Genomic DNA, 25285 nt, shown 5'->3' on the forward strand with positions numbered 1-25285 from the left:
CTCTCTTCATGCAACTCTTTATGCATCATTTGAAAACCTACCCATAGAGAAACTCTAGTCTTGTTCCAAGCTGAAACAAAACCAAAATCGATGGAAAAAAAAATCAAAATCGATGGAGCCATGTCTCCAGTAGCTTGGTTCAACCAGATGATCATCACACACTTTATTTTACAGCAAAATCATGATTCGAGTTTTCCGTCCAAACTAGTATTAGATTAATATATTCAACAACAGGCAACAAAAACCCCAAACAAAGACTAAAGAGTCCATGGCTAAGGATAAAAATTGCCAGTACACATGATTTGACCATGGATAAAATACAAAATTTAAACCACAAAGAGATACCAACTTTTTGTACTTAAAACAAATATATTTTCATAAAAAGTATTCATCAGATTCCACTTTGAAATCATATGATAATATATTGTAGTAGACCTAACAATGACCCTCCCAAAAAGAAGTACAAACGACGACAAAGAACTTTTCTCTTTTCTCCACAACACTTTGGTTTCACCTAACAATCTGACTCTAGTCTTCAGCCACTAGATTGTGTCTACACTTGAAAAACTTTACCAGAAACACAGAGCTACCAAGCAAATCTTGTACCCGTGCCATCCAAAAATCTATCGGTATACCATCCTTTAGCCTGCACTTGAGACAAAAACGGACCGAAGACATCGTTCATCTTGTCATAAGCGTCTTGCAATATCACATCATCAGGGTCATTGTATATCTTTGTCATCGACTTGGCATACGCTGCAACTAACCACCCTCGAAACGCATCTTCACCGGTTGCATCGTGCTCCAAGACCATATCGGTCCATGATTTGCCTTGGCTCAGTAGAAACTTCTCTTCTGCAAACACTTCTTTTAGTTTCTGCACCTGAGAAGGCTTCACAGCTTTATGCAGAGCCCTTCCTACTCTCACGTTTCCTGCATCTTGGATTGGTCTCTCCGGGAACAGTAGGTTTTCTTGGAATTTTAGTTCAGGAGGTCTTGGGACTTTACCAGTCTGAAAATAAATGCCTTTGATATCATAAAAGATATTAACAAATTGTTAAGAGGATTGAACTAAAGGTGGTTATATATACCTTCAGAAAATTAGCCACGATCAAAGCTGTTCTCTGTGGATTCAGTGTGTTGATTGGGACTCCTCGCATCTGCTCTACCACACAGTACACATGTACAGCCGAAAGAATCGATCCAACCACCAACTGCAGATAACAGTGTATTCTAAAATAAGCGAGTTGCAAACAAAACAAATAGATACTAATAGATGAGCAGAAGAAGTTACCTTTCCTTCCATTGATGAACATATTGTGGAAGCAAGTTGAATCCCAGCTCCAATTCCAGCAACATTAAAAAGAGTAGAGATAGCTTCTCCTTTAGCAAAAATGTCACTGAGATTTCCTTCTTTGGCGAAAGATGAATAAATCGGTAATCTTGTTGCCCTTGCTGCAACCACAGCCATTCCCTACAGAAAAAAAACTCAGAGATAACTACAATCAACCCATTGAAACTGATTGACTTATGATAAGATGGTCTCTAGAAAGCTATTTTCACTGTTGAGGAAGGTAGACACCGGTGTTAAGAACAGTTTCAGTTCAATCCCCTTTGGATTTGGACAAAAAGATTCAGTGCATTGTGCATAAGAGCTAACACAGATTCTCCCTTATAATTAAAAAAAAAAAAAAAAAGAGGATATATATACCTTAGCGAAGTTCCCAAGACCAGCCAGTTCAAGAAACAGATGGGGGCATAAAGGAGAAACGAGTTCCAGACCAGTACCAAAATCGTAGAGCACGTCAGCTGAAAATAAAAATGAAATAACGTTTTATGGTTGACACTGTGAAGACACGAGCAGAAACATGTAGCTAAAGAATGATGCAAACCTAGAATCCTCCACTGTTTAGGCTCAGAGTCCATTCTTGCACCCAAATTGCTACAGATAAGCTTTCCCACATGCTGCATCCCATCCTTGAGAATCTATTAAACCAATGTAGTCAACAAAAACTTACTCACCTGTAGGTTCAGAACAAGTAAACGAACTAAAGTGGCAACATACCCAGCTGACGACGGTTGCTTGAGCCGGTGTAGGCCGCAAGCCTGCAGCAAATAGCAGTGACTGCAGAAGAATCATATATCCATGTTAATAAACCTCCATTGCAACAGCTAAAGTAAGCATGAAAAATTTATGGCAAATGAATGCAGTGCAGCAAACCGATTAAAATATATATGTATAGACATCATTTATCCCTCAGTCTTTAATTGTTAGAAGAAAGGAAGTGGAAACTGGAAAGTAGATTGCAAGAGTGAAGAACGAAGAAGACCTGAGTGGATAAGACTGATAACGCAGCGCTAGAGAAATGCTGAAGTGCTCGAAACTGTGTGTACCTAAGATACCCTTCGTTCACACTGTAGTGTAGACAACAAAGAAAAAGAAACGCTTTCAATGAAAAGGAGAAGTCTCTCTCTCTCTCTCTTGCTTAACCTTAAGGACATTAAGTAACCTTTTATAAAGCACACTTCGAAACAAAGTCTTTCTATTGCTTAACACAAAGGGCACTGAGTCACCTGTAAGGATATCCAGAAGGAAAGAACTTGTTAAGGAAAGACTCAGCCATCTTCTGAGGAACTGGTCTTGCGTCATCAACAAGTTTCATCTAAAGAGAAGAAAGAAAAAAAACAACCATGATCACTGAAGATTGGTGAAGCAAAGGGGGGGAGAGAGAGATTTACAGAGAGGTGACCGTCGGATTCGAAGTGGAAGCGGCGAGAGACGGAATCTGAAGTTTCGTACCAGTAAAGAGGAAGGCTTTCAGGGTTATTCACCGTCACCGGCGGCTCTTCCTTCTTTATCATTTTCACCTTCTCCTGTTTTCGCAATCGTTCAGAGAATTGTACATCAAGCTGTAAAACAAAATGGAGAAAAGTTGAAATCTTACCAGAAACTGCATCTTTGAGAAGGGGCGGTGGAGTCGCCGGAATTGCGTTAGAGCTGATTAACACAATTGAGAAAGATGGGATAGAGATGACCCGTAAAACGACGTCGTCGAGAGCTCCCTTCTATTTCTCACACAGGTTTTTCTTTGTTGCTATATAATATGGGCCGAAAAGGCTAAGCCTAAGAATCATCATTGGCTAATATGGGCCGAAAAGGCTAAACCGAACATGATTAGCCAAAAAAGGACAAGAACAACTTAGAGTTCGACCGGTCACCCTTCCGGAGAGGAACAAATAGAAAAAAAACTTAAAGAAATAAAATTTTAGAAATGAAAAAGAAAGGATTTCTTAAATTTAACAAGGAATATGTTTATTCTTTATTTTTCTACAAAAAAAAATGATAGGAAATGAGAAAAAAAGTTTATTCCTTGTGAATGGTGATATTTTTTAGAAACGTTAGGAAATGCATTATTCTTGCCGTTCTCTAGTCTTCATTTATGATTGCAGTGCTGGGAATATGAATCATTATCTGCAGGCCCCGCCCCATTTGAACGTTGCAGGGCGGATGCGGGTCGAGTGATTTGAAAAATTTAGTTTGCGGGTGTAGGTTGAGTGATTTTTACGCGGGCGGGTGCGGGTCAGCCAAAATTAAATGCAGGTATCCGTCAACCCGCAAAAATTTGAAAAAAAAGTTTTCTTTTTAAATATTATTTTTAAACAGAAATTTTTTTAAAATATTTAATTTTAATTATAAATAGACTAATATTTATTATTTTTAATAAAAATATTAAAAATATTAACTTTTTTTAAATAAAAATATTTAAAAGATTAAATTTTATTATTTTTTAATAAAATATTTAAAATATGAAATTTTATTATTTTTTAATAAAAATATTTAAATTAATAATTTTTATTATTATTAATATTATCCGCGGGTCTAGCAAATCAACCGCATGTTTAAGCGGCGTGGGTGCGGATTTCATATTTTCTTCTTGCGGGTCAAGCAGATCAAATTTTTTGAGTAAAAAAAATGATCAAGCGGGACGGGTTTGACCCGCAACCCGGATTCAAATCTTTTACTATGTTTCTTTTAAGAAATGTTACTATATTTTATAAAAGTCCTATTTTTCTGTTTTCGAATTTATACAAATTAATTAACTTCAATGTAGTTTTAAAAATTTGTTTTGTCATATGTATGCTAAGATGCGAATCATGTTTCGATAGGATATAGATTATGAACTATGGCTAGAGTGCTTTAATCACTGTTCACAAATATGGCTAGAGTGCTATGACATCCGTCTGTGTGCTAATCGGATCAAATGTTGATATCTGAAAAAAATCTAAAAAAGACCTCTTACATTTTGATTTTTATTTTGAATTAATTTTAAACATAAAAATAGTCAAAAAGACTTCAAAACCCAGAAATTTCTATTTATTTACCAACCCAACCACTACCTATCCAAACCCAATAATCCGACTCAACCCAATCCGGATCCCTAGACCCCCAACATCATTTTTACGTTCTTCATCTCCATTTTTTCATCACCATTTCTTAAAAATCAAACTCAAACTCAAACTTAAGTGTCATTCATCTAATCCTTTCCATATTATCTGTTTTCATTTACTTCATCCGGATTCACAACCTTAAAAAAGCTCAGATTTTAAATCTCCATTTTAACAAATTTTTTCCATTCCACGATCAAAATCAAAATAAAAATAAACTCTTCAACCCTTACGAATTTTCGTTCTTATCTCAAATCGATCAATTCTTCATCATTCCCAATCCATTTTCTCTCATATAAAACTGAATCTCACTTTTAAATACAAAATTTTTGACAGTGAAGAACGCAAAGTGCTACTAGTACACATAGTACAACTGAAACTAGTATAACTAGTACAACTACAACGAGTATAACTAGTATAATTAGAGCAACTATAACTAGTACAATTTTATAACTAATATGGCTATATTAGGGTTTTTGTTTTCAGCGAATAATGTTATAGAAGAGGATAATGTAGAACCAAAATGTTGGTCTAATTTTGCCATGCATGAATTTGTCAATATATGTTAAAATTTTGTTTTATATAATATGTATTTGAATAATTAGTTGTTTTACCAGTTGTACTAGTTGTACTATTTACAGAAAAAATCATTTTATCCTTTTGCTCTCGAAACCAAAGAAGACAATTGTCAAACCGAAAAATGTTGCAATAGTAAAGGATTAGAAGAATATATTCCAGAAGATGACACAAAAAACATCAAGAGTTTAAAATGATGTATAAGCATTCATGTTTGGTGTTTGGATTACGATAATAATAGTCTGACTGATACAACTGGTTAACTACAATAATAGTATTACTAGTTTAATTGTGGCAACATTTGAGTTGCGTTGTTTTAAACACTTACCAATTTGGCCATCAGATTATTTTTTCATATGTTGTACTAGTTTTTGAGTTGTACCAATTTGTGTATAGTTGTACTTTGACGGTGAAATCAAAAAATATTAGATGTACCTCATAATAAATATATTTACCTCAGTTGTACCACTTATTTATGTGTACATAGCTTTGCCCAGTTACAATGAAATCATCAATTTCGTAAAAATATATTTCATGTATGTTTTCCATAAATTATGTAGACAAACAAGTTAATAAACCTTAAAAGTATAAGGTAGATCATGTAAACTTATGTGATGGTGTAAGAATTGCTAAAAACAAAAAAAAAACAAAAATCATTAAAAATAAGGAATCTATCTAAACAGTTACCAGTTTGGTTATTTGATTGTTTTTACATATGGAATACCGAATTGATTTTGTCAATATTTTCTGCTTGCATCTGTCAAAATACATGTATAACTAGAACAACTAAAAAAATGTATAATTACTACAACTTTACAATTAATATGATTATATTTGATTAAATAATAACTAGAAAATAATATTAAGTCAAATATATTGCAAGAAATATTAATGCAAATAATACATAAAATTATTTTTACTTTTAAAAAAGATATCAAATATATTCATAGCATAATTTTAATCTATAATTACATATTTAAATGGGATGATATATTTAAGTTACAACATAATGCATATTTACAATAATACTAAATTAAATGACAAGTAGTTGTACAAGTTTTCTAGTTGTACCGACTGTACATAGTTGTACTAGTTTTTGAGTTGTACCAGTTTGTGCATAGTTGTACTTTGGCAGTGAAATCATAAAATATTAGTTGTACCACATAATAAATACATTTCCCTCAGTTGTACCACTTATTTATGTTTACATGTCATTGCCCGGTTATAATGAAATCATCAATTTTGTAAAACTACATTTCATGTATGTTTTCCAAAAATTATGTGGACAAACACGTTAATAAACATTAAAAGTATAAGGTAGATCATGTAAACTTATGGAATTGTGTAATAATTTTTATATTTTTTTCTAAAACTTCAAATTAAATTAAGAGAAATTTTATGAGTACATACCAACTGAGATATATGATTGTTTTTCTCATATGAAATACCAAATTAGTTTTGTTAATTTCTGAAACGTCGAAGTTGTACTAGTTGTACCGGTAATACTCGTATAATATATATATATATTGTTTATATGTCTAGTCATAAGGGTTGTACGAATATTTTCACATCATAGCTTTGTAAAATATGTTCGATGTTTGATTATCATAAAAATATGGCTAATATAGTTAATAACCTTAAAAGTATAAAGTATATAATATAAAATTAAGTGTGTAATGCAATAATTTAACAAAAAAAATGAAAAATCTTAAATTAAATAGATGACATTTTTGTCATCATATACCAATTAGAATATTTATTTGTTTATTTCATGTGTAAATTATAACATTTTTATACCAATTATATAATTTTTTAAAAATATTTAGTTGTACGAGTTATACTAGTTTTACCAACTCGAATGAGAAAATGAGATAAGAAAGATTGTGTGGATGTGAATGGCCGAGAGTAAAGAAAGAGAATGAGAGAGAATGAGACATATGTGAAATTGTATGACCAAGATTAAAACATAGATGTGATGATCCAATGACTCATATCACTCTTTCATTAATGGCAAAATCGTCATTTCTCTTTAATCGGTCCATATAGATTTTTTTGGATGTTGTAGATTTTTTTTTGACCATTTGGTCTATAAGAGATTTTTGTCCGTGCTAATCGGGTTATGTCGTTTCCGATCGAGACCGATATGCATTATCGAGGAATAACACGATTAATTTTAGAAATAGGAATAATTTAGTTTGAAGAATGGTTTGGTCCAATTGTATTAATTAAAAAGAAAACCAAACCAACCGGTTGAGAAAACCGGGTCGCTACAAGCGCGTTCTCGGGCTTGTCCTTGAAAGCCCACGTACATTTTCATTCTCTGAGCAAGTTTATTGTAACTATAGTTTAATACACACTATTTTATACGAAGCCTTTCGTCATATATCGTTTGCTGGTGGGACTAAACAAAGGACATTGTTAACTTTGTGATTTCACACTGACAAAGCCCTGATTGCATTGTAAAAGGCTGATGCAAAATGTCTTTTCTGGCATTCCTTTTTTGATTCTTATAAACATTGCAAAAAATCAACTAACGTCTTCATCTCGTTTCTCTATCGCGAAGACAACATTATTTTTAAGCTCTTAGCGGAAGAGAACTAGCTAATAATGAGACGACAACAATATGGGAAAAAGCCAAAACGTTTACTTATCCGTCATCATAGCTGGACAGAAAATCCAGAGTTCAAAAAGTTGTTACAAAAAATAATAGCAAAACGGACCCAACATTCAAAAGTTCTTAAGAAATCGAAAACAAGCAGGGAAGGAGAAATAGAGAGACGTCAATAATCAACAGATTAGTCGACCTCTTCGATCTTAGGGCCAGCACCGCCTGAGGCAGGAGGAGCATCATCGTCCATCCCTGCGGCTTCACCACCAGCTCCTTGGTACATCTTGGCAATGATTGGGTTGCAGATGCTCTCCAACTCCTTCATCTTGTCCTCGAACTCATCAGCCTCACCCAACTGATTGTTCTCCAGCCACTGAATCGCCTGCTCAATAGCGTCCTCGATCTTCTTCTTGTCTGCAGCCGGTAGCTTCTCACCAATCTTCTCGTCCTGGATGGTGTTCCTCATGTTGTAAGCGTAGTTCTCGAGAGCGTTCTTGGCTTCCACCTTCTTCTTGTGCTCCTCATCCTCAGACTTGTACTTCTCAGCCTCTTGAACCATCTTCTCGATATCGTCCTTGGACAAACGACCCTTGTCGTTGGTGATGGTGATCTTGTTCTTCTGTCCGGTGGTCTTGTCCTCAGCAGAGACGTTGAGGATACCGTTGGCATCAATGTCGAAGCAGACAGTGATCTGGGGGACACCACGTGGAGCCGGAGGGATTCCAGAGAGCTCAAACTTACCGAGGAGGTTGTTGTCCTTGGTTCTGGCTCTCTCCCCTTCGAACACCTGGATCAACACACCTGGTTGGTTGTCAGAGTAGGTCGAGAACACTTGCTCCTTCTTGGTTGGTATGGTCGTGTTTCTTGCGATCAAAGTGGTCATGACACCACCGGCGGTCTCAAGACCGAGTGAGAGAGGGGTGACATCGAGCAAGAGAAGATCCTGGACCTTCTCGTTTCCTTCACCGCTGAGAATAGCTCCCTGAACGGCAGCACCGTAAGCAACGGCCTCGTCGGGGTTGATAGACTTGCAAAGCTCTTTGCCGTTGAAGAAGTCCTGAAGCAATTGCTGAACCTTGGGAATACGGGTGGAGCCACCGACAAGGACAACATCGTGGACGGTGCTCTTGTCCATCTTAGCATCACGTAGACACTTCTCGACTGGCTCCATACACTTCCTAAAGAGATCCATGTTGAGCTCCTCGAATCTAGCACGGGTGAGCGCAGAGTAGAAATCAATGCCCTCAAAGAGAGAGTCAATCTCGATGGTGGTTTGAGCAGTGGAGGAAAGAGTCCTCTTTGCTCTCTCACAGGCCGTCCTCAACCTCCTAAGAGCTCTTGGGTTTCCGGTAATGTCCTTCTTGCTCTTCCTCTTAAACTCCTGAACAAAGTGGTTCACCATTCTGTTGTCGAAGTCCTCACCACCAAGATGAGTATCTCCAGCAGTCGCCTTAACCTCAAAGATACCTTCCTCAATAGTGAGAAGGGAGACATCAAAAGTACCACCACCAAGATCAAAGATCAACACGTTCTTCTCTCCAACGCTGGTTGCCTTTTTGTCAAGACCGTAAGCAATAGCAGCGGCTGTGGGCTCGTTGATGATACGCATAACGTTCAAACCAGCAATCACACCAGCGTCCTTTGTAGCCTGACGCTGAGAGTCGTTGAAGTAGGCAGGGACAGTGACAACTGCGTTCTTGATGGTGACACCGAGGTAAGCCTCTGCAATCTCACGCATCTTAATGAGAACCATGGAGGAAATCTCCTCCGCAGCGAACTGTTTCTCCTCGCCTTTGTAGTTGACGACGATCATAGGCTTCTCCGCAGGTCCTGCGATGATCTTGAATGGCCACAACTTCATGTCGCTCTGTACAGAGCTGTCGCTGAAACGACGACCGATCAGCCTCTTCGCATCTGCCACGTACACACAACAACAATCAATAACCGCAAGAATCAACACCCTATCAAGTCAGATCTACTGATAGAATCTGACTATTAACTTGTCAAACATCAATAAACGAATCACGAAAGCAATTATCAAGTGAGAGATCTACTAATTGGATCCTAGATTCAAATACGGAAGAAGAGATACGTACCGAAGACGGTGTTGATAGGGTTCATGGCGACCTGGTTCTTAGCGGCATCACCGATGAGCCTCTCGGAGTCGGTGAAAGCGACGTAAGACGGCGTGGTCCTGTTACCTTGATCATTAGCGATGATCTCAACACGGTCGTGTTGCCATACTCCGACGCAAGAGTACGTCGTACCGAGATCGATTCCGATCGCTGGACCTTCTCCTTTACCAGACATTATAATAATCGGGAAGAAAAGAAGAATCTGAGGGCGGCGGCTAGGTTTTTTGAGTTTCGTGAATTGGTGAACAACTAGGGAGAGGAGATTTGTTTTTTTATAGAGACTTTAGCGCTTGGCTTGGGTTTGATTGGACGGTCACGAATGAACTGGACTCAGATCTAGGGCGTCAGGCTGTTTAAAAAGGGTTCCAGAATGTTCGATGGTTAAAACCCTAGTTTGTTAACCTAATGGGCCGAGCTAGCTATACTTATGGGTTTTAGTGTTGGGAGAATGGGCCGAGTTAGCTATACTTGTGGATTTTAGTGTTGGGAGTGTATTTTTTTTTTCTCTTCACGACGAACAAGAAATGAGTATTATTCAATGTTCTTCCTAAATACGCGGATTGTAATTTTCCTTATTTGAAAAACTCAGCAAATGTTTATTTTCCTTTTCTTTCTTAACCCAAATAAAATGGATTTTTTTCCATTTGTTTTAAAATTTACACTAGGTGATAACCTGAGATTATTATTTTTGATATTTATAAGATAAAAAAACATAAAAGTCTGTTAAATGTGGACATCCGTTTGATTGTATGTTGGATTTTATTGTATTTTACTCCGTTGAAATATAAGAATCATTCGAAAGTCTTATTTATTTTGGTTTGGAGAATTCACAAAAGTGCTGGAGGTTAACGATGAAGAATATTGTAGAAAAAGTCTTATAAATAAAAAGCTCAATTTTATTAAAACGCATAAAGATAAAATTGATAACACAATTTAAATCTATTGCCATAAACTAAGTTTTTGAAATATATGCAAATCCCCTATTCATAACTAACTCAATCACGCATATTAGCAAAATAGGCAACCGTCATATAGTAAACTTGAAATAATCGAACTGAAGTGTGGTTTATCTTCGTTGATTTCAATGGACGTTCCAACTCGGAACCGACCGGTTCGATTCGGTAAACCCACAATCAGAAGTTCCAACTTGGAACTAACAACAGTCGCGTATGAATATAACTTTTTTTTTATTTTTACGTGTCTCTCTTAGCCATTCATCTACAACAAACTGCACAACACAAGAAAAAAAAAAGAGACACTTCTAGTTTAGCTTGAAAGCTGTGTGTTTATCCTATAGATTCTGTACCGATTATCAACTTTGTTGCAGAATCTCCATGATCTCATAAGACTTTGACCCTTTTCGCCTTCGCATGCACCGCCTCCATTAATTTGTACGTGATAATAAAGAATAAACAGTATGCTTAAAAGAACGTATGGTAGGTAAGAGTGTGCTCCAGCCATGCAAACGTAAAATTATTATCATTGGCAATATAAAAATGTTATCATTTGTGTTCATGAGCTTGACGAAAGAAAGGGGAGAAGAGTTTGCGAGCTGCAGTAGTTTGTAATAACGATAATTCTAAGCTTGACGAAACAAAGGGAGAAGAGTTCTCTTTTTGACAATAATAATCAACAGCTACGCACAAAGACGCAAAAGAAGTCTCCTCACAAAGCCGATCTAATGAAAAGAAACTTACATGTTCTCTTCTCATCTTCAAGACTTCAACAATGGACTAACGGATGCGTTGGATTTCTCACAGGTTCGGTCGAGAAACACAGTTCTTTTCATCTCAGTTTGCGTGACGCTTGTCCACGACTAAAGTCTCCATCTCAAGAACCTCGCCGAGAATAACCTAGATGGATCGTCGTGTAAGCCATGCGAAGAAGGAAGAGGAGATTTCTATGTTCAGTAGACTAACGGATGTGTTGGATTTCTCTATTTTGTCTTAAAACACAGTTCTTTTCATCTCAGTTTGCAATTTATAATCCTTTTTGTCTATAAATATTGTCATCACTTGATGTCTGATAAGATATGTTGAAACCTCGAAGGTGTGAAAAAGATTACAAACTGTTTCAATCCTAAGGCTAGTTTATAATCAAAAGCTCGTTAAGAAGATCACACAAAAAAAAAAACGCCAAGATGCTCCAAAAGATGGAAAATAAGGAAACAAATATTTGAGAGTGTTTCTCTAAACGATACGTGTCAATATTGGTGTGAACGCATTAATTGCAATGCTCTTCTTTTAATATATAAGGGATAACAGTATTTCCAAAAAATACAAAGTATATGTTTGTGTTGTTTAATATAATGCAATAAAGATATGTTTCTCCTTTAACAAACCGTACTTATCTAGAATTGGTTTAATATGAATTTTTTTTTGCATCAACCATAACTTTTCTTTTCACTGTGTTGGTCCATTTTTAAAGGCTAGCTCATATGCTGATGTGCTTCTCTACTCACATACTAGCTAAGATGAATAGTAACTGACCCTATATATATGTGTCAGACCAAGAATTTGGCACTTTACACTACACGAATGTGTATTGGGGATTTTGTTGTAGCATAGATTTACACCTGCATACTCTCCTTAATTATTTGTTTTGAACAAAAGTCATATCCTACAAGTTGTTTATCCCACACAACAATCAGCCTTTGAGTTCTTTATCCATATCTTATGACTACTTCCAAGACCAATCTCAAGTTATACTACTTACAATGAGCTACACAAGATGATCACAATTTCCATATGATTACAAAAAGAAGCTTCACTCTTTCAGCGAACTACATTCATCTAAACCCCATTGAAACAACCAGGAAGATGCAGAGAGGCTCAAGAATGAAACTGCTCTTTGGAAGATTGACGCAATAGAAAATGAGTACCACAAAAAAAAGGACGAATGCTACGGATGAATGCTACGTATGTACCACATAACATCATGCAAATAAAAACCTTATGCTAATGTGAAAAAAATAAATCTGTAAACAGAATAATTCTCATGGTAATGTGAAGAAACTATCTTTAGACATAACAATTCATAATGTCAAGTGTGTGGTTACTCACAAGCATCAAAATCTAAACTGACCATACCATGAAGTCTCAACAACTAGTTGGAACTGAGGTACAAGCGGGAAAGGCGCAGAGAGAAGACAATGTGCATGTATAGAAAAGTTGTATGATTGCTTTAAAACAAGTAACTCGCATTATAAAATTTTGAATGATGAAAATTCTTTTATCTATTCATAAAAAAAACACATTGTCAAAGATACATTACTGGCGAAACATGTCGACTATATGGAATGCTAAAGACATGTCTGATTCCAGCACATAATAATTATTTTGTGGTAAGAAACCAAAATACAAAAATCTCATTCAAATTTTGGGTCGGTCACCACGAAATGGTAAGCAATGACCAGTATGAAGATGAAAATGCCGAGAAAATTGGCAAAGAATCCGAGGTCCTGGTCATCAAACATCTGTAACATCACAACGATCAACAATCAGAAAATAAAAATCACACATGAACTCTACTACACTTAAGAAACATCATTATTCACATCTAACATTGTTTTCTATCTCTACATTCAAAACCCGGTACTATCAAAACATAGGTTAGACGAGATGGAGAGCACAAAATACAGATCGATCAAAGGTGTTGTGTAACGAATACATCAACCTTAGATCATGCCAAGAAAAGAAAACGAAATTAGATTCATGCGTAAGAACAAGTAAGATCCACAAATTCCCGACGATCTAAATATGTAATATATTTGAGGAAAAGGAAAATGGATAAATCTCAGGCTTTTTTTTACCTTCGTCAGCGTAGAGGCAAAGAATTTATCTTCGATTCTTCTTCCCTAACATTGTTAACAAAACAAATCGGAAGCGAAGACTGTGTCCTATTCCATTAGATGAACTTGGTTACGACGTCGTTTACAAAAATAAACGAGAACAAAAATAATGTGTGGCTGCTCGGGTTCGAGCCCAGGTCTCCACGGCCACAACGTGGAATTCTCACCACTAAACAACAGCCACATTTATGTTGAATAATCTAACAAAATTACAGATTTTGGTTTATATAAAGAAAATCCAAACACAATAAACAACTAAATTTGTTAAGAAATAGAGGTTTCATAAAAGTGTTATGTGCATTGCATGCCACTTGAAACATTTCTGTGTGCAAAGAAGAAGTTCAATACATGCTTTTAGACGGAAATAGAGGTTTCATAAAAACGTTATTCTGATTAAAAAAAACAAATAGCAAATGATTCCATTCAACTTTCAGTACAGTCCTCAAATCTGTTAGACGGAAATTTGTCCAACTTTTTTTCTCAAAATCCATTTATATTTTTTATTGAATCCTCCTATATATTAAATGAGAAATCAATTAAGTGACTTTTGCCTAGGTGTCAACCATAGAGAAAGTTTAAGAAAATTGTTATAATTTGATTGGTGGAAGAATATTTAATTTTTAGTTATTTTAATTAGATCTGAAATAAAAAGTAAGTCTATAACTAATTAATATAACTTACCAAATAGTCTAAATGATATTACAGATAATAATTCATGGTAACTCATTGTCAAAATTATAGAAAGTGTAATAATATTTGATTAATTCTTTTTATATTTATATACTACATAATATAATTAGTCGAACACAATTTCTAGAAATTGATATAGTGATTTCATATTCTTATATAAAACATTATATTCATATATATAAAAATATAATAATTATTAATGTTTTATAATGTCCATATATGTCTTATAAGTCATTTATAAAAAAAATAAAGAATTTATAAAATTATCTATCATGGCTTACAAAATTATTTTATCTTAATATTAAATTATTTATATGAGTTTATAAAACATTTATAAAAAATAAAAATTTTCCTATATATTAAAATAAAAGTCACTTAAGTGAATTTTGCTTACATGTCGATCGTTTGTGAAGTCTTAAGAATTTTTTTAAAATTTGCTTGATCGATAATTTTTAATTTTATTTATTTTATTTTAGATTTAAAATCAAAAAAAAATCTAGATCCAATTAATATTACTTGCCAAAAATCTGAATTATATTACAAATACTGATTTATGGTAACTAATTGTTGAGATTATACAAAGAATATTAGCACTTGATCAATTCTTTTTTATTTTTATAAACCACATAATATAATGAATTAATTTTTCTAAATTTTATTATTTTAATTATATCTAAAATAAAAGAAAAGTCTAAAACTAATTACTATCACCTGCCAAATAACGTAAATGACATTATAAATATTAATTAATGGTAACTAATTTTCAAAAATATAGAAAATGTAATAATGTTTGATCAATTATTTTTATATTTATATACTACATAAAATAATGAATATATTTTTTTTATATAAATCGATATAATGATTTCATATTCATATAAAAAGATAGTTGTATCTATAATAATTACTAATCTCTTATAATATCCATATATGCTTTATAAATAATTAGGTTTTGAAGATTAGAAATATTATATTTAACGGATCATGTGAGAACTTTGATTAAAAAATATTTTGCATTTAAGTCAAATATATATTGAATAAGGTAATGTTATGATTGAAAAGAATTCTAAGATGGATTTTTGGTTCGTTGCTTGTATGTTTAGAGAAAGAAATAAATATTTCGCAAAAATATGTAAAAAATTAGAAAAACATTAGCAAAAATTTAATAAAAAGAACGAAATGATAACGAGAAAAATAAAAAGAGGCTGAAGAAGATGCATAATATATGTTGAAAAAGTTTATGTGTTAATTACATATATAATTCCACAAACAATTGTTACACTACAAGAAAACACATGTTTAACGACGAAAATTAACGAGGAAAAACAATCCTCGTAAATTTGCGTCGAATTTACGACGAATTTACGTGAAAAACTAAAGTCATCGTTATTTCCTCGTAACGTAACGACAAAACTGTTTCGTCGTAAAGTGGATGTAATTTTACGAGTATTTTACGAGGAAAAACTATTTCCTCGTAAATACGACGTAAATTTTGCGTGGTATTTACGAGGGAATAGTTTACGTGTATTTAGCGAGGAAATTTTTGAATCCACCAACTTCATAGGTGTTACACGTTTTTTTTGCCCACCTAATTAATTTTCGTCGTAAATTCATAGCAAAATTACAACTACCAGATTCGAATTTTCCTATAAATATGGATGTTTGAACATCATTTTAAACACACCAACAACAAAAAACGTGAAAGAAAAAAAATGGCTGGCTCCGGGACTATTTACGAGTTGCGGAAGTGGATGTATATGCATAGAGATGCTAACGGGAGAGTGACGAAAGAATACCTTGCGGGTCTGGAGACATTTATGCATCAAGCAGATTCAACACCGCTCGCCCAAGAAAGTGGTAAGATGTTCTGTCCTTGTCGGAAATGCAACAATTCGAAACTGGCAAACCGTGAAAATGTTTGGAAGCATTTAATAAATAGAGGTTTCACGGCAAATTACTATATCTGGTTTCAACATGGAGAAGGTTTTAATTATGATCAGAATGAAGCTAGTAGTAGTAATAGCAATTTTCAGGAAAAAGAACCGGTTGATCATCATTTGCATAATGAACATAGTTACCATCAGGAGGAGATGGTAGATTATGATAGGGTTCATGATATGGTAGCTGATGCATTCGTAGCTCATGATGAAGATGAAGAACCTAATATAGATGCAAAAAAGTTTTACGAAATGTTAAACGCGGCGAATCAACCACTTTACAGTGGTTGTAGAGAAGGTCTCTCTAAATTGTCGTTAGCTGCTAGAATGATGAATATTAAAACTGATCACAATCTACCTGAAAGTTGCATGAACGAATGGGCGGACTTGTTTAAAGAGTATTTGCCGGAAGACAATGTGTCTGCTGATTCTTATTATGAGATTCAGAAACTGGTTTATAGTCTTGGGTTGCCTTCGGAGATGATAGATGTTTGCATCGACAACTGCATGATCTATTGGGGAGATGATGAGAAGCTAGAAGAATGTCGATTCTGCAAGAAGCCACGATTCAAGCCGCAAGGACGGGGACGTAATAGGGTACCGTACCAAAGGATGTGGTACCTACCAATTACAGACAGATTGAAAAGATTGTATCAATCAGAGCAGACTGCTGGAAAGATGAGATGGCATGCCGAGCATACTCAGACGGATGGTGAGATGACTCATCCATCAGATGCAAGAGCCTGGAAACATTTCAACAAAGTACATCCAGATTTCGCTAGCAATATCCGGAATGTGTATCTCGGATTATGCACAGATGGATTTAGTCCGTTCGGAATGTCAGGGAGACAATATTCATTGTGGCCAGTCTTTCTTACTCCATACAACCTGCCACCGGAGATGTGCATGCAACGGGAGTTACTATTCTTGACCATATTAATACCTGGTCCGAACCATCCAAAAAGGTCCCTGGATGTTTTCCTACAACCACTGATAAAAGAGTTGAAGGATTTGTGGTCAACAGGGGTGAGGACGTATGACTGTTCAACGAAGACGAATTTTACGATGCGAGCGATGCTTTTGTGGACCATAAGTGATTTCCCTGCCTATGGGATGTTGTCTGGATGGACTACACATGGGAGATTAGCTTGTCCATATTGTAATGGAACGACAGATGCGTTTCAACTGAAGAATGGTAGGAAGACAAGTTGGTTTGATTGTCACCGTCGATTTCTTCCCATTGGCCATCCTTACCGAAGAAACAAGAATTTGTTTAGGCACAAAAGGGTTGTGAGAGACACTCCTCCTCCATATCTAACTGGAGAACAAATTGAAGCGCAAATCGACTACTACGGAGCTAACGAAACAGTTCGTTGGGGTGGTAATTGGCATGTCCCTCGTAATATGCCAGATTCTTACGGTGTTCATCACAACTGGCACAAGAAGAGTATATTTTGGGAGTTGCCATATTGGAAGGATCTTCTTCTGCGCCACAACCTCGATGTGATGCATATAGAGAAGAATTTCTTTGAGAACATCATGAATACAATATTGAATGTCCCAGGGAAGACAAAAGACAACATAAAATCGAGGTTGGACTTGCCGGATATTTGCTCAAGAAGCGAGTTACATATTAAAAGCAATGGACAAGTTCCCGTTCCGATATTCAGATTATCTTCAGAAAAAAAGTCGGTGTTGTTCAACTGGGTGGCATCAGAAGTGAAGTTCCCCGATGGGTATGTTTCGAATCTCTCTAGATGTGTTGAAAAGGGTCAAAAGTTCTCCGGGATGAAGAGTCATGATTGTCATGTATTTATGCAACGACTACTGCCCTTTGCATTTGCGGAGCTACTTCCAACAAACGTACATGAAGCACTTGCAGGTACGTAGTGTATTATATCACAATAATTTACAAAATAATATATGACTAACAATGTGTTTAATTTTTTTTTGAATATAAAAGGCATTGGAGCATTTTTCAGGGATCTGAGCACACGCACTCTTAAAGAAGAAGTTGTGGAACAGCTTCAGGAGAACATTCCCATCTTATTGTGCAACTTGGAGAAGATATTTCCTCCCGGATTTTTTGACGTCATGGAGCATCTAGCTGTCCACCTCCCATATGAGGCATTGCTTCGTGGACCTGTACATTACGGATGGATGTATCAGTATGAGCGAGCCATGAAATATTTGAAGGGAAAAGCAAAGAACCTCGCCAAAGTTGAAGGTTCTATAATTGCTGGAAGTTTGACGGAAGAAGTTTCTCACTTCACATCGTACTACTTTGCGTCAAAAGTACGTACACGGAGAAGAGCTCCAAGAAGATATGATGATGGTGGTGTTGCGCCAACATATGCAGTTGCTGGTGTTCCAGACATCTTTAGCCAGATTGGGCGACTCGGTGGGAAGTCTAAAGAGGTTTGGTGGTCGAGTGAACAAGACGCTCATAGTGCACACACCTATATTCTACTCAATTGCGAAGATCCATTGATGCGTTATTTTGAAAGGTAACATATATTGACACTTCGAAACACATATAAGTATAATTAATTGTATAATTGCGAGAGATTCATTCCTATAAAATGTGATTTTACAGCCTATTTGTTTCTCAAGTCGAAGAAACATTTCCTGGTATATCCACAAGTGACGTAGACAAAAGGAAAGATCAACACTTCATTAAGTGGTTGCGGAATCAGGTATTAACTAAAACTTTTTTTTCATACATTATCTGTATTTCATTAACATTCTCTTTATTTTTGCAGGTTGATTATGACGACGACGATGCAGATTATCCTAAGTGGTTACACGAAGTAATTCAATCTCCACTTGTAAAGGTCACCACATCACAGATGTATTTCACACGAGGCTATACTTTTCATACATATGACTATGGTAGACAGCGGGCGACCAGTAACTATGGAATATGTGTGAAAGGGGAAACAGATTTCTACGGGATCTTGACGGAGATTATTGAAGTCGAATTTCCAGGGATACTGAAGCTGAAATGCGTCCTCTTCAAATGTGAATGGTTCGACCCCGTCGTCAACAGAGGTGTTCGGTCTAACAAATTCGGTGTAGTTGATGTCAACGGTGGACGAAGGTACAACAAATTCGAGCCTTTCATCTTAGCTTCACAAGCAGACCAAGTTAGCTTCCTTCCATACCCTCGGATGAGAGATTCAGGTATAAATTGGTTAGCAGTGATCAAAGTTACACCTCGAGGACGAATCATCAGTGGAGAAGAACCACCATTGCAAGAAGAACAGATAAATGAAGTTGAGGAACCTGAACAAGAAATTGATGACATCCTTCTCATTGATCCGCATAATCACGAGTACGAAGATCTTACCGATGATGCCACAGACGAAGCTGTTGAAGACGAGTTTAATGAAAATGATGATGTTTCTAGTGATGACGAGAATGTCGATGTATCCGATTGATGTATTTGTTTTATGAATAAGATGAGAGAGTTTGTTTTATGAATAAGATAATGTGGGGTTTGTTTTATGAATAAGGTAATGTGGGAGTTTGTTTTATGAATAAGCAAATGTGGGAATTGTGGTTTGGAATGGAAATAAAGATGGGGTTTGGAATATATGAAGTAGAAAATAAGGAATATGGGGTTTGGGGTTTGGGGTTTCGGGTTTTGGATTCTAGGGATTTAAACATAACAGTCGTTAATTCCACGTAAGCTTAAATCGTCGTAAAATCCTCGTATTCCAACGAGTAAATAACGACGAAGGACTCGTTAATTCCACGTAGGACTAAATCGTCGTAAATACCACGTAGGATGAATTCGTCGTAAAAACCACGTAGGATGAATCGTCGTAAATATAACGTAACATAACGAGGAAATAACGACGAAACCTAAAAATAAATATGGAATATGGGATTTGGGGTTGGGGTTTCAGGTTTCGGGTTTCGGGTTTGGGGTTTGGGGTTTCGGGTTTGGGGTTTGGGTTTCGGTTTGGGTTTCGGGTTTCGGGTTTCGGGTTTCGGGTTTGGGGTTTCGGGGTTGGGGTTTCGGGTTTTGGATTTCGGGTTTCGGGTTTCGGGTTTCGGGTTTCAGGTTTCGGGTTTGGGGTTCTAGGGTTTAACGTTTAACGACGTTTTAAATATGGGGTTTGGAATATATGAAGTAGTTAAGATGGGGGTTTGGGTTTCGGGTTTCGGGTTTCGGGTTTGGGGGTTTCGGGTTTGGGGGTTGGGGTTTGGGGTTTCGGGTATGGGGTTTCGGGTTTCAGGTTTGGGTTTTGGGTTTCGGGTTTCGGATTCTAGGGATTTAAACATAACACTCGTTAATTCCACGTCAGCACAAATCGTCGTAAAGTCCTCGTATTCCAACGAGAAAATAACGACGAAGGACTCGTTAATTCCATGTAGGACTAAATCGTCGTAAATACCACGTAGAATGAATTCGTCGTAAAAACCACGTAGGATAAAATCGTCGTAAATATAATGTAACATAACGAGGAAATAACGACGAAATATAAATATGGAATATGGGATTTGGGGTTTGGGGTTTCAGGTTTCGGGTTTGGGGTTTGGGGTTTCGGGTTTTGGATTTCGGGTTTCGGGTTTCGGGTTTTTGGTTTCGGGTTTGGGGTTTCGGGGTTTGGGGTTTCTGGTTTTGGTTTCGGTTTCGGGTTTCGGGTTTCGGGTTTCGGGTTTCGGGTTTGGGGTTCTTGGGATTTAACCATAACACTCGTTATAAATAACGACGAAACTTAAAATTAAATATGGGGTTTGGAATATATGAAGTAGAAAATTAAAGATGGGGGTTTGGGTTTCGGGTTTCGGGTTTCGGGTTTGGGGGTTGGGGTTTGGGGTTTGGGTTTGGGTTTCGGGTTTCAGGTTTCAGGTTTCGGATTCTAGGGATTTAAACATAACACTCGTTAATTCCACGTAAGCACAAATCGTCGTAACTACCTCGTAGGATGAAATCGTCGTAACTACCACGTAAAATGATTTAAACAAAACACTCGTTAATTCCACGTAAGCACAAATCGTCGTAAAGACCACGTAAACGGATTTATACATAAACCCGTTAATTCCACGTAAGTACAAATCGTCGTAAATATCTCGTAGTGTACAAACTTGAAAAAAAAGGGAAAAGGAGAAAAATACCAGATTAACATGTGGCAAGACTTCCAGCAATTATAATACGTAAGTCTCGCCCACATGAATTCTTATATCTTCTCCTTTTCCTATTTTTTTCAAATATTTATAATTTGAATAGGATTTTTTTGAGGATTGTGATTTGAGATAAGGTGTGATTTGAGAGTTTGTGTGTGGTTTGAGAGTGAGAGTTGTGGGTATATTTATAGGAAAGCATGCCTCGTTAATTCCTCGTAAAGTAAATCGTCGTTAATACCTCGTATAAAAAAACACGGGCCTTTGTGATTCCTCGCAATTTCCTCGTAAAAAAAAAGACGGGCCTTTGTAACTGCTCGCTATTTCGTCGTAAACTTACGAGGAATTTGCGACGATATGTAATCTTATATATACACCCGAGCGCTCACTCTTTCTTTCCTCTCTACTTCCTCTCTACTTCCTCTCCATTTCGTAGCAATGGTAAGCCTCTCTGATTCCTCTCTAATTTGGTTAGTTTAGGATAGATTAGGTGGTTAGTATAGGGAATTTAGATAGGTTTGCGGATTTTATGTTATTTAGTGTTGATTAGGTGGATAATGTTGGGAAATATATTGTTGATGTTAATTTTAAAAATTTCATTTTTTTCCCAGGTTCGAAAAGGAAGACTTACTGCCCATTACAGAGAGATCTTCGGTGAGCCGGGTAGTCGTTTAGACCCGGCCTCTTCTTCCGCTCCCAGTTCTTCGGGCCAGGAGACTGTCCCCGAGACTCAGTACACTCAGAGAGTCTCTGGGTCTACTTCTTCTAGTGCACCATCGGCTCCTCATGTGCCTCCTCCGATGCCTCCTCCTGTGCCTCCTCCGATGGCACCTCCGATGGTCGCCGATATTCATCCTGATCTGATGGTGCCTCCGAGTGCTCCTTACTCGCAGTACACTGTAGAGGACATTCTCAGTCTGCCAGGCAGAGAAGGTTTACCAGTCATCGACCCAGACCGACCGGACGGAACGTTGTGGTATGTTGCATTAATTTTTTTTAATTCGTTTAAATTTCTTTTATAACATTAAAAATAATTTATATTTTAAATTTGTATTTTCCAGGTGGGGGGTTGACGGATGTCTTGCATCGGACGTAACCGACACGATCAAGGGTTACTTCTCCATGGCACATCCAAACTGGAGTAAGACGCCTCACTACGTCAGAAAGACGTGGTTCAAAATTTACGCTGTAAGTTTCTATTAATTAATTATATATATTTTAATTTTTTCATGATTTATATATATACTTTCTAAAAAACTAATTGTTAATTTATTTTTTCCAACAGCAAAAATATAATTGGGCCTTGGGGATCACTGAGAGGGTGAGGAAGAAGTTTAACGCGAAAGCGAAAGTTCGCTTGTTGGACACGGTCTCCAACTGGAAGGGTGACTGGATCGTGAAGGGGTATGAGCGTGGCAAACCCGCTGAGCTCACCACGGATGTGTGGGATGGCCTCATCCGTTATTGGCGCCTTCCTGATTCCATTAGAATCGCCCAGGCTTGCTCTAACTCCCGTAACACGGTCGATGAGCACGGGAACGGGCCGATGCTTCACACTACGGGCCAAAAACCCCACGCCGGTGTCCGTTTGGAAATGGTAATTAAATATTTTATTAAATAATTTTTTTAATATATATATTAATTTATTCTAACTTTCTTAAATGTTTTTTAGGCCAAAGAGACGGGACATCTCCCGTCTCTTATGGAACTTTACGAGAGGACCCACAAGAACAAGGCGGGCGTATTTGTAGATGGCAAGTCCGAGCAAATCTACAACGACGTAGTTGCTCGGGTTGAAGACCGCCAGACTCAGCTGACCCAGCAGTCTACCGACGGATTACCCGTCACCTTATCCACACTTGAAGTGGATAAGATTTACGAGGAGGTAAATTTTCAAAAAAATTAATTTTTTATTATTCATTTAATTTAACTTTAAATTTTTACTTACAATATTTATTTTTTGTTTTTAAGGTTGTCCCCAAAAAAAAGGGACGGACGTTGGGTATTGGTTCCGTCAACGATGTTCCGAGAGCGACATCGTCTTATGGTCAGCGACGGGATGATGAAGTCACTGAGCTGCGTAGAGAGTCCGCTCAGCTGCGTAACGAGTTGACCGCGACAAAATCTCGTATGGGTGGAGTCGAGGGCTTCTTGGACGTTATTGCGGCCACAAATCCGGAATGGGAGTCCATGTTGAGGAACATGCGACAACAACATCCCATTCAAGGCGAGTCATCCGACGTACATAACGAGGCGGATGTTACGAGGAGGAGTGATGAATTCTACCGGGCGATGAACGACCCTTAGTTTTTTTTTTTGGTTGTTGTATTATATAAATTCAAAACTTATTTATATATAAAATATTTTCATATTGATTTATTTTTATTTTGAATTTTAATTTATTATTAAATTAAATAATTTTAATTATTTTTTAATTATATTTTTAAATTCTGTAAAATAATAAAAACGAAGTAAATTCGTAGCCAATGTACGACCTCTTTACGTGGAAACCTCACGAGGAAATGACGAGAAACATTTAACGAGTATTTTACGAGGAATCATTTACGAGGAAATAACGAGGAAAAGTTTACGACCATTTTACGAGGAAATCATTTCGTGGTTATTACGTGTATTTTGCGAGGAAACTCTTTCAAGGTATTTGGGTGTAGATTACGAGGAACTATTTTCGAGGTATTTACGAGGTATTATAGCGACGTCCTTACGTGGAATATTGACGTGGTCTTTACGACGAATCGTCCTACTTCGTCTTTACGACGAAATATATTCCTCGCTAAGTTACGAAGAATTAGCGAGAAAATATGTGTTACGACAGACGTGTAACGAGCAAACGCGTTTCCTCGCTAATTCGTCGTAAAGCCTCTCTTACGACGAATTAGGGAGGAAAACCGCCCTCGTTAAGATTATGTTTTCTTGTAGTGTTATTACTAAATACTCATCAGTTATTTTTGCTTCAAATTTATAGAAACTTTACGATTAATTTTCAAACTAATTGAAATTAAAAAAATTATATTTTTGATATTTCTAACTATTATTCAAAATTTATGACATTATATACATAATATATATTTCTTACAATATTTATATCCCCGAATTTGTGGGCAACCACCTAATAAAAAACAAACTATCACACAATTATAACGTGACTTTGTTAACTTCACACATAATGCGGCAAACCGTCCTACACGCGAATAATAACCAAATATTTTTTGGGGTTTTTGCCAAAACTAACCCACAACTTGATTTTAACCCCAAACTTATACCCAAACTTGAATCAAATGCAAAACTAACCTAAAAGCCTAGTGAAATTACAGCTCAGCCTCTTGTGACCAAACAAAAAAACAGAAGCCATTTTTACGAATATAGCCCTAGTAAATCGTCTGAGTCGTCTGAGATGTTGGAAGTCGTCTGGACGACTGAAGTGTAAGTCGTCTGGTACCGGTTTATTCTAAAAATAATTTATAAATCTTGTAAAAGAATATTTTGATGCGTGAAAAATAAAAATCAAGTAATTATAAACAGTTTTAAGTGATATAAATTAAGATATGATAAAATTGATTTGTTTTGAAGATAGATGAGTGAAAGTAGTGAATCATGAAATACTTTGGTTTAGGAGTTTGGCAAACATATGTTGTAGTATTGTATGTATTGTTAGGGTTAGATTTTGGAAAACTAAAATGTTTTTTTCAAAAATTAGTTTTCACCTATATGTGTTTATTTATGTGTATAGTAAACACTTTTCAAGTTTGATTTGATTTTATGAAGTCTTTAATTAGATAATTAAGTTTAGGGGTTATGTTTAGGGTGTGGACGACTTATATTTCAGTCGTCTGTTGAATAATTTACTCGGACGACGTATATTTTAGTCGTCTGTTGAATAATTTACTCGGAC

The 25285-nt window shown here is 36.3% G+C and overlaps 3 protein-coding genes across 5 annotated transcripts; all 3 read right to left on the reverse strand.

Moving 5' to 3' along the window:
- Positions 1-349: 349 nt before the first annotated feature.
- On the reverse strand, positions 350-3104 carry LOC106361613 (protein root UVB sensitive 2, chloroplastic). 3 transcript variants are annotated; one of them, XM_013801388.3, is made up of 10 exons: positions 2946-3104; positions 2740-2874; positions 2575-2663; positions 2331-2415; positions 2066-2125; positions 1893-1986; positions 1712-1809; positions 1295-1474; positions 1092-1214; positions 350-1012 (listed from the first exon to the last, which is right to left on the reverse strand). In XM_013801388.3, the coding sequence occupies exons 1-10, from the start codon at positions 2955-2957 to the stop codon at positions 587-589; spliced, it is 1302 nt and encodes a 433-aa protein (XP_013656842.1). In that variant the 5' UTR covers positions 2958-3104; the 3' UTR covers positions 350-586. The 3 variants fall into 3 exon arrangements, with proteins under 3 accessions (XP_013656842.1, XP_022557081.1, XP_022557082.1); XM_022701360.2 differs by lacking the exon at positions 2575-2663 and adding an exon at positions 2511-2574 and having other exon boundaries at positions 2691-2874; XM_022701361.2 differs by having other exon boundaries at positions 2511-2663; positions 2946-3049.
- Positions 3105-7654: 4550 nt separating this feature from the next.
- LOC106361615 (probable mediator of RNA polymerase II transcription subunit 37e) lies at positions 7655-9998 on the reverse strand (the record flags this gene model as incomplete). The annotated part of the gene is given in 2 exon segments (NM_001315590.1): positions 7655-9544; positions 9727-9998. Coding segments are annotated over 2 exon segments (1941 nt in total). The 3' UTR covers positions 7655-7817.
- Positions 9999-12982: 2984 nt separating this feature from the next.
- LOC106360021 (dolichyl-diphosphooligosaccharide--protein glycosyltransferase subunit 4C-like) lies at positions 12983-13249 on the reverse strand. Its single transcript, XM_022700692.2, has one exon. It carries the CDS (start codon positions 13247-13249, stop codon positions 13133-13135), a length of 117 nt encoding a protein of 38 aa, XP_022556413.2. The 3' UTR covers positions 12983-13132.
- Between the last annotated feature and the right edge of the window lie 12036 nt (positions 13250-25285).

The sequence above is a fragment of the Brassica napus genome, chromosome C4 (genome assembly GCF_020379485.1).
Source record: "Brassica napus cultivar Da-Ae chromosome C4, Da-Ae, whole genome shotgun sequence".
Taxonomy (NCBI): Eukaryota; Viridiplantae; Streptophyta; class Magnoliopsida; order Brassicales; family Brassicaceae; genus Brassica; species Brassica napus.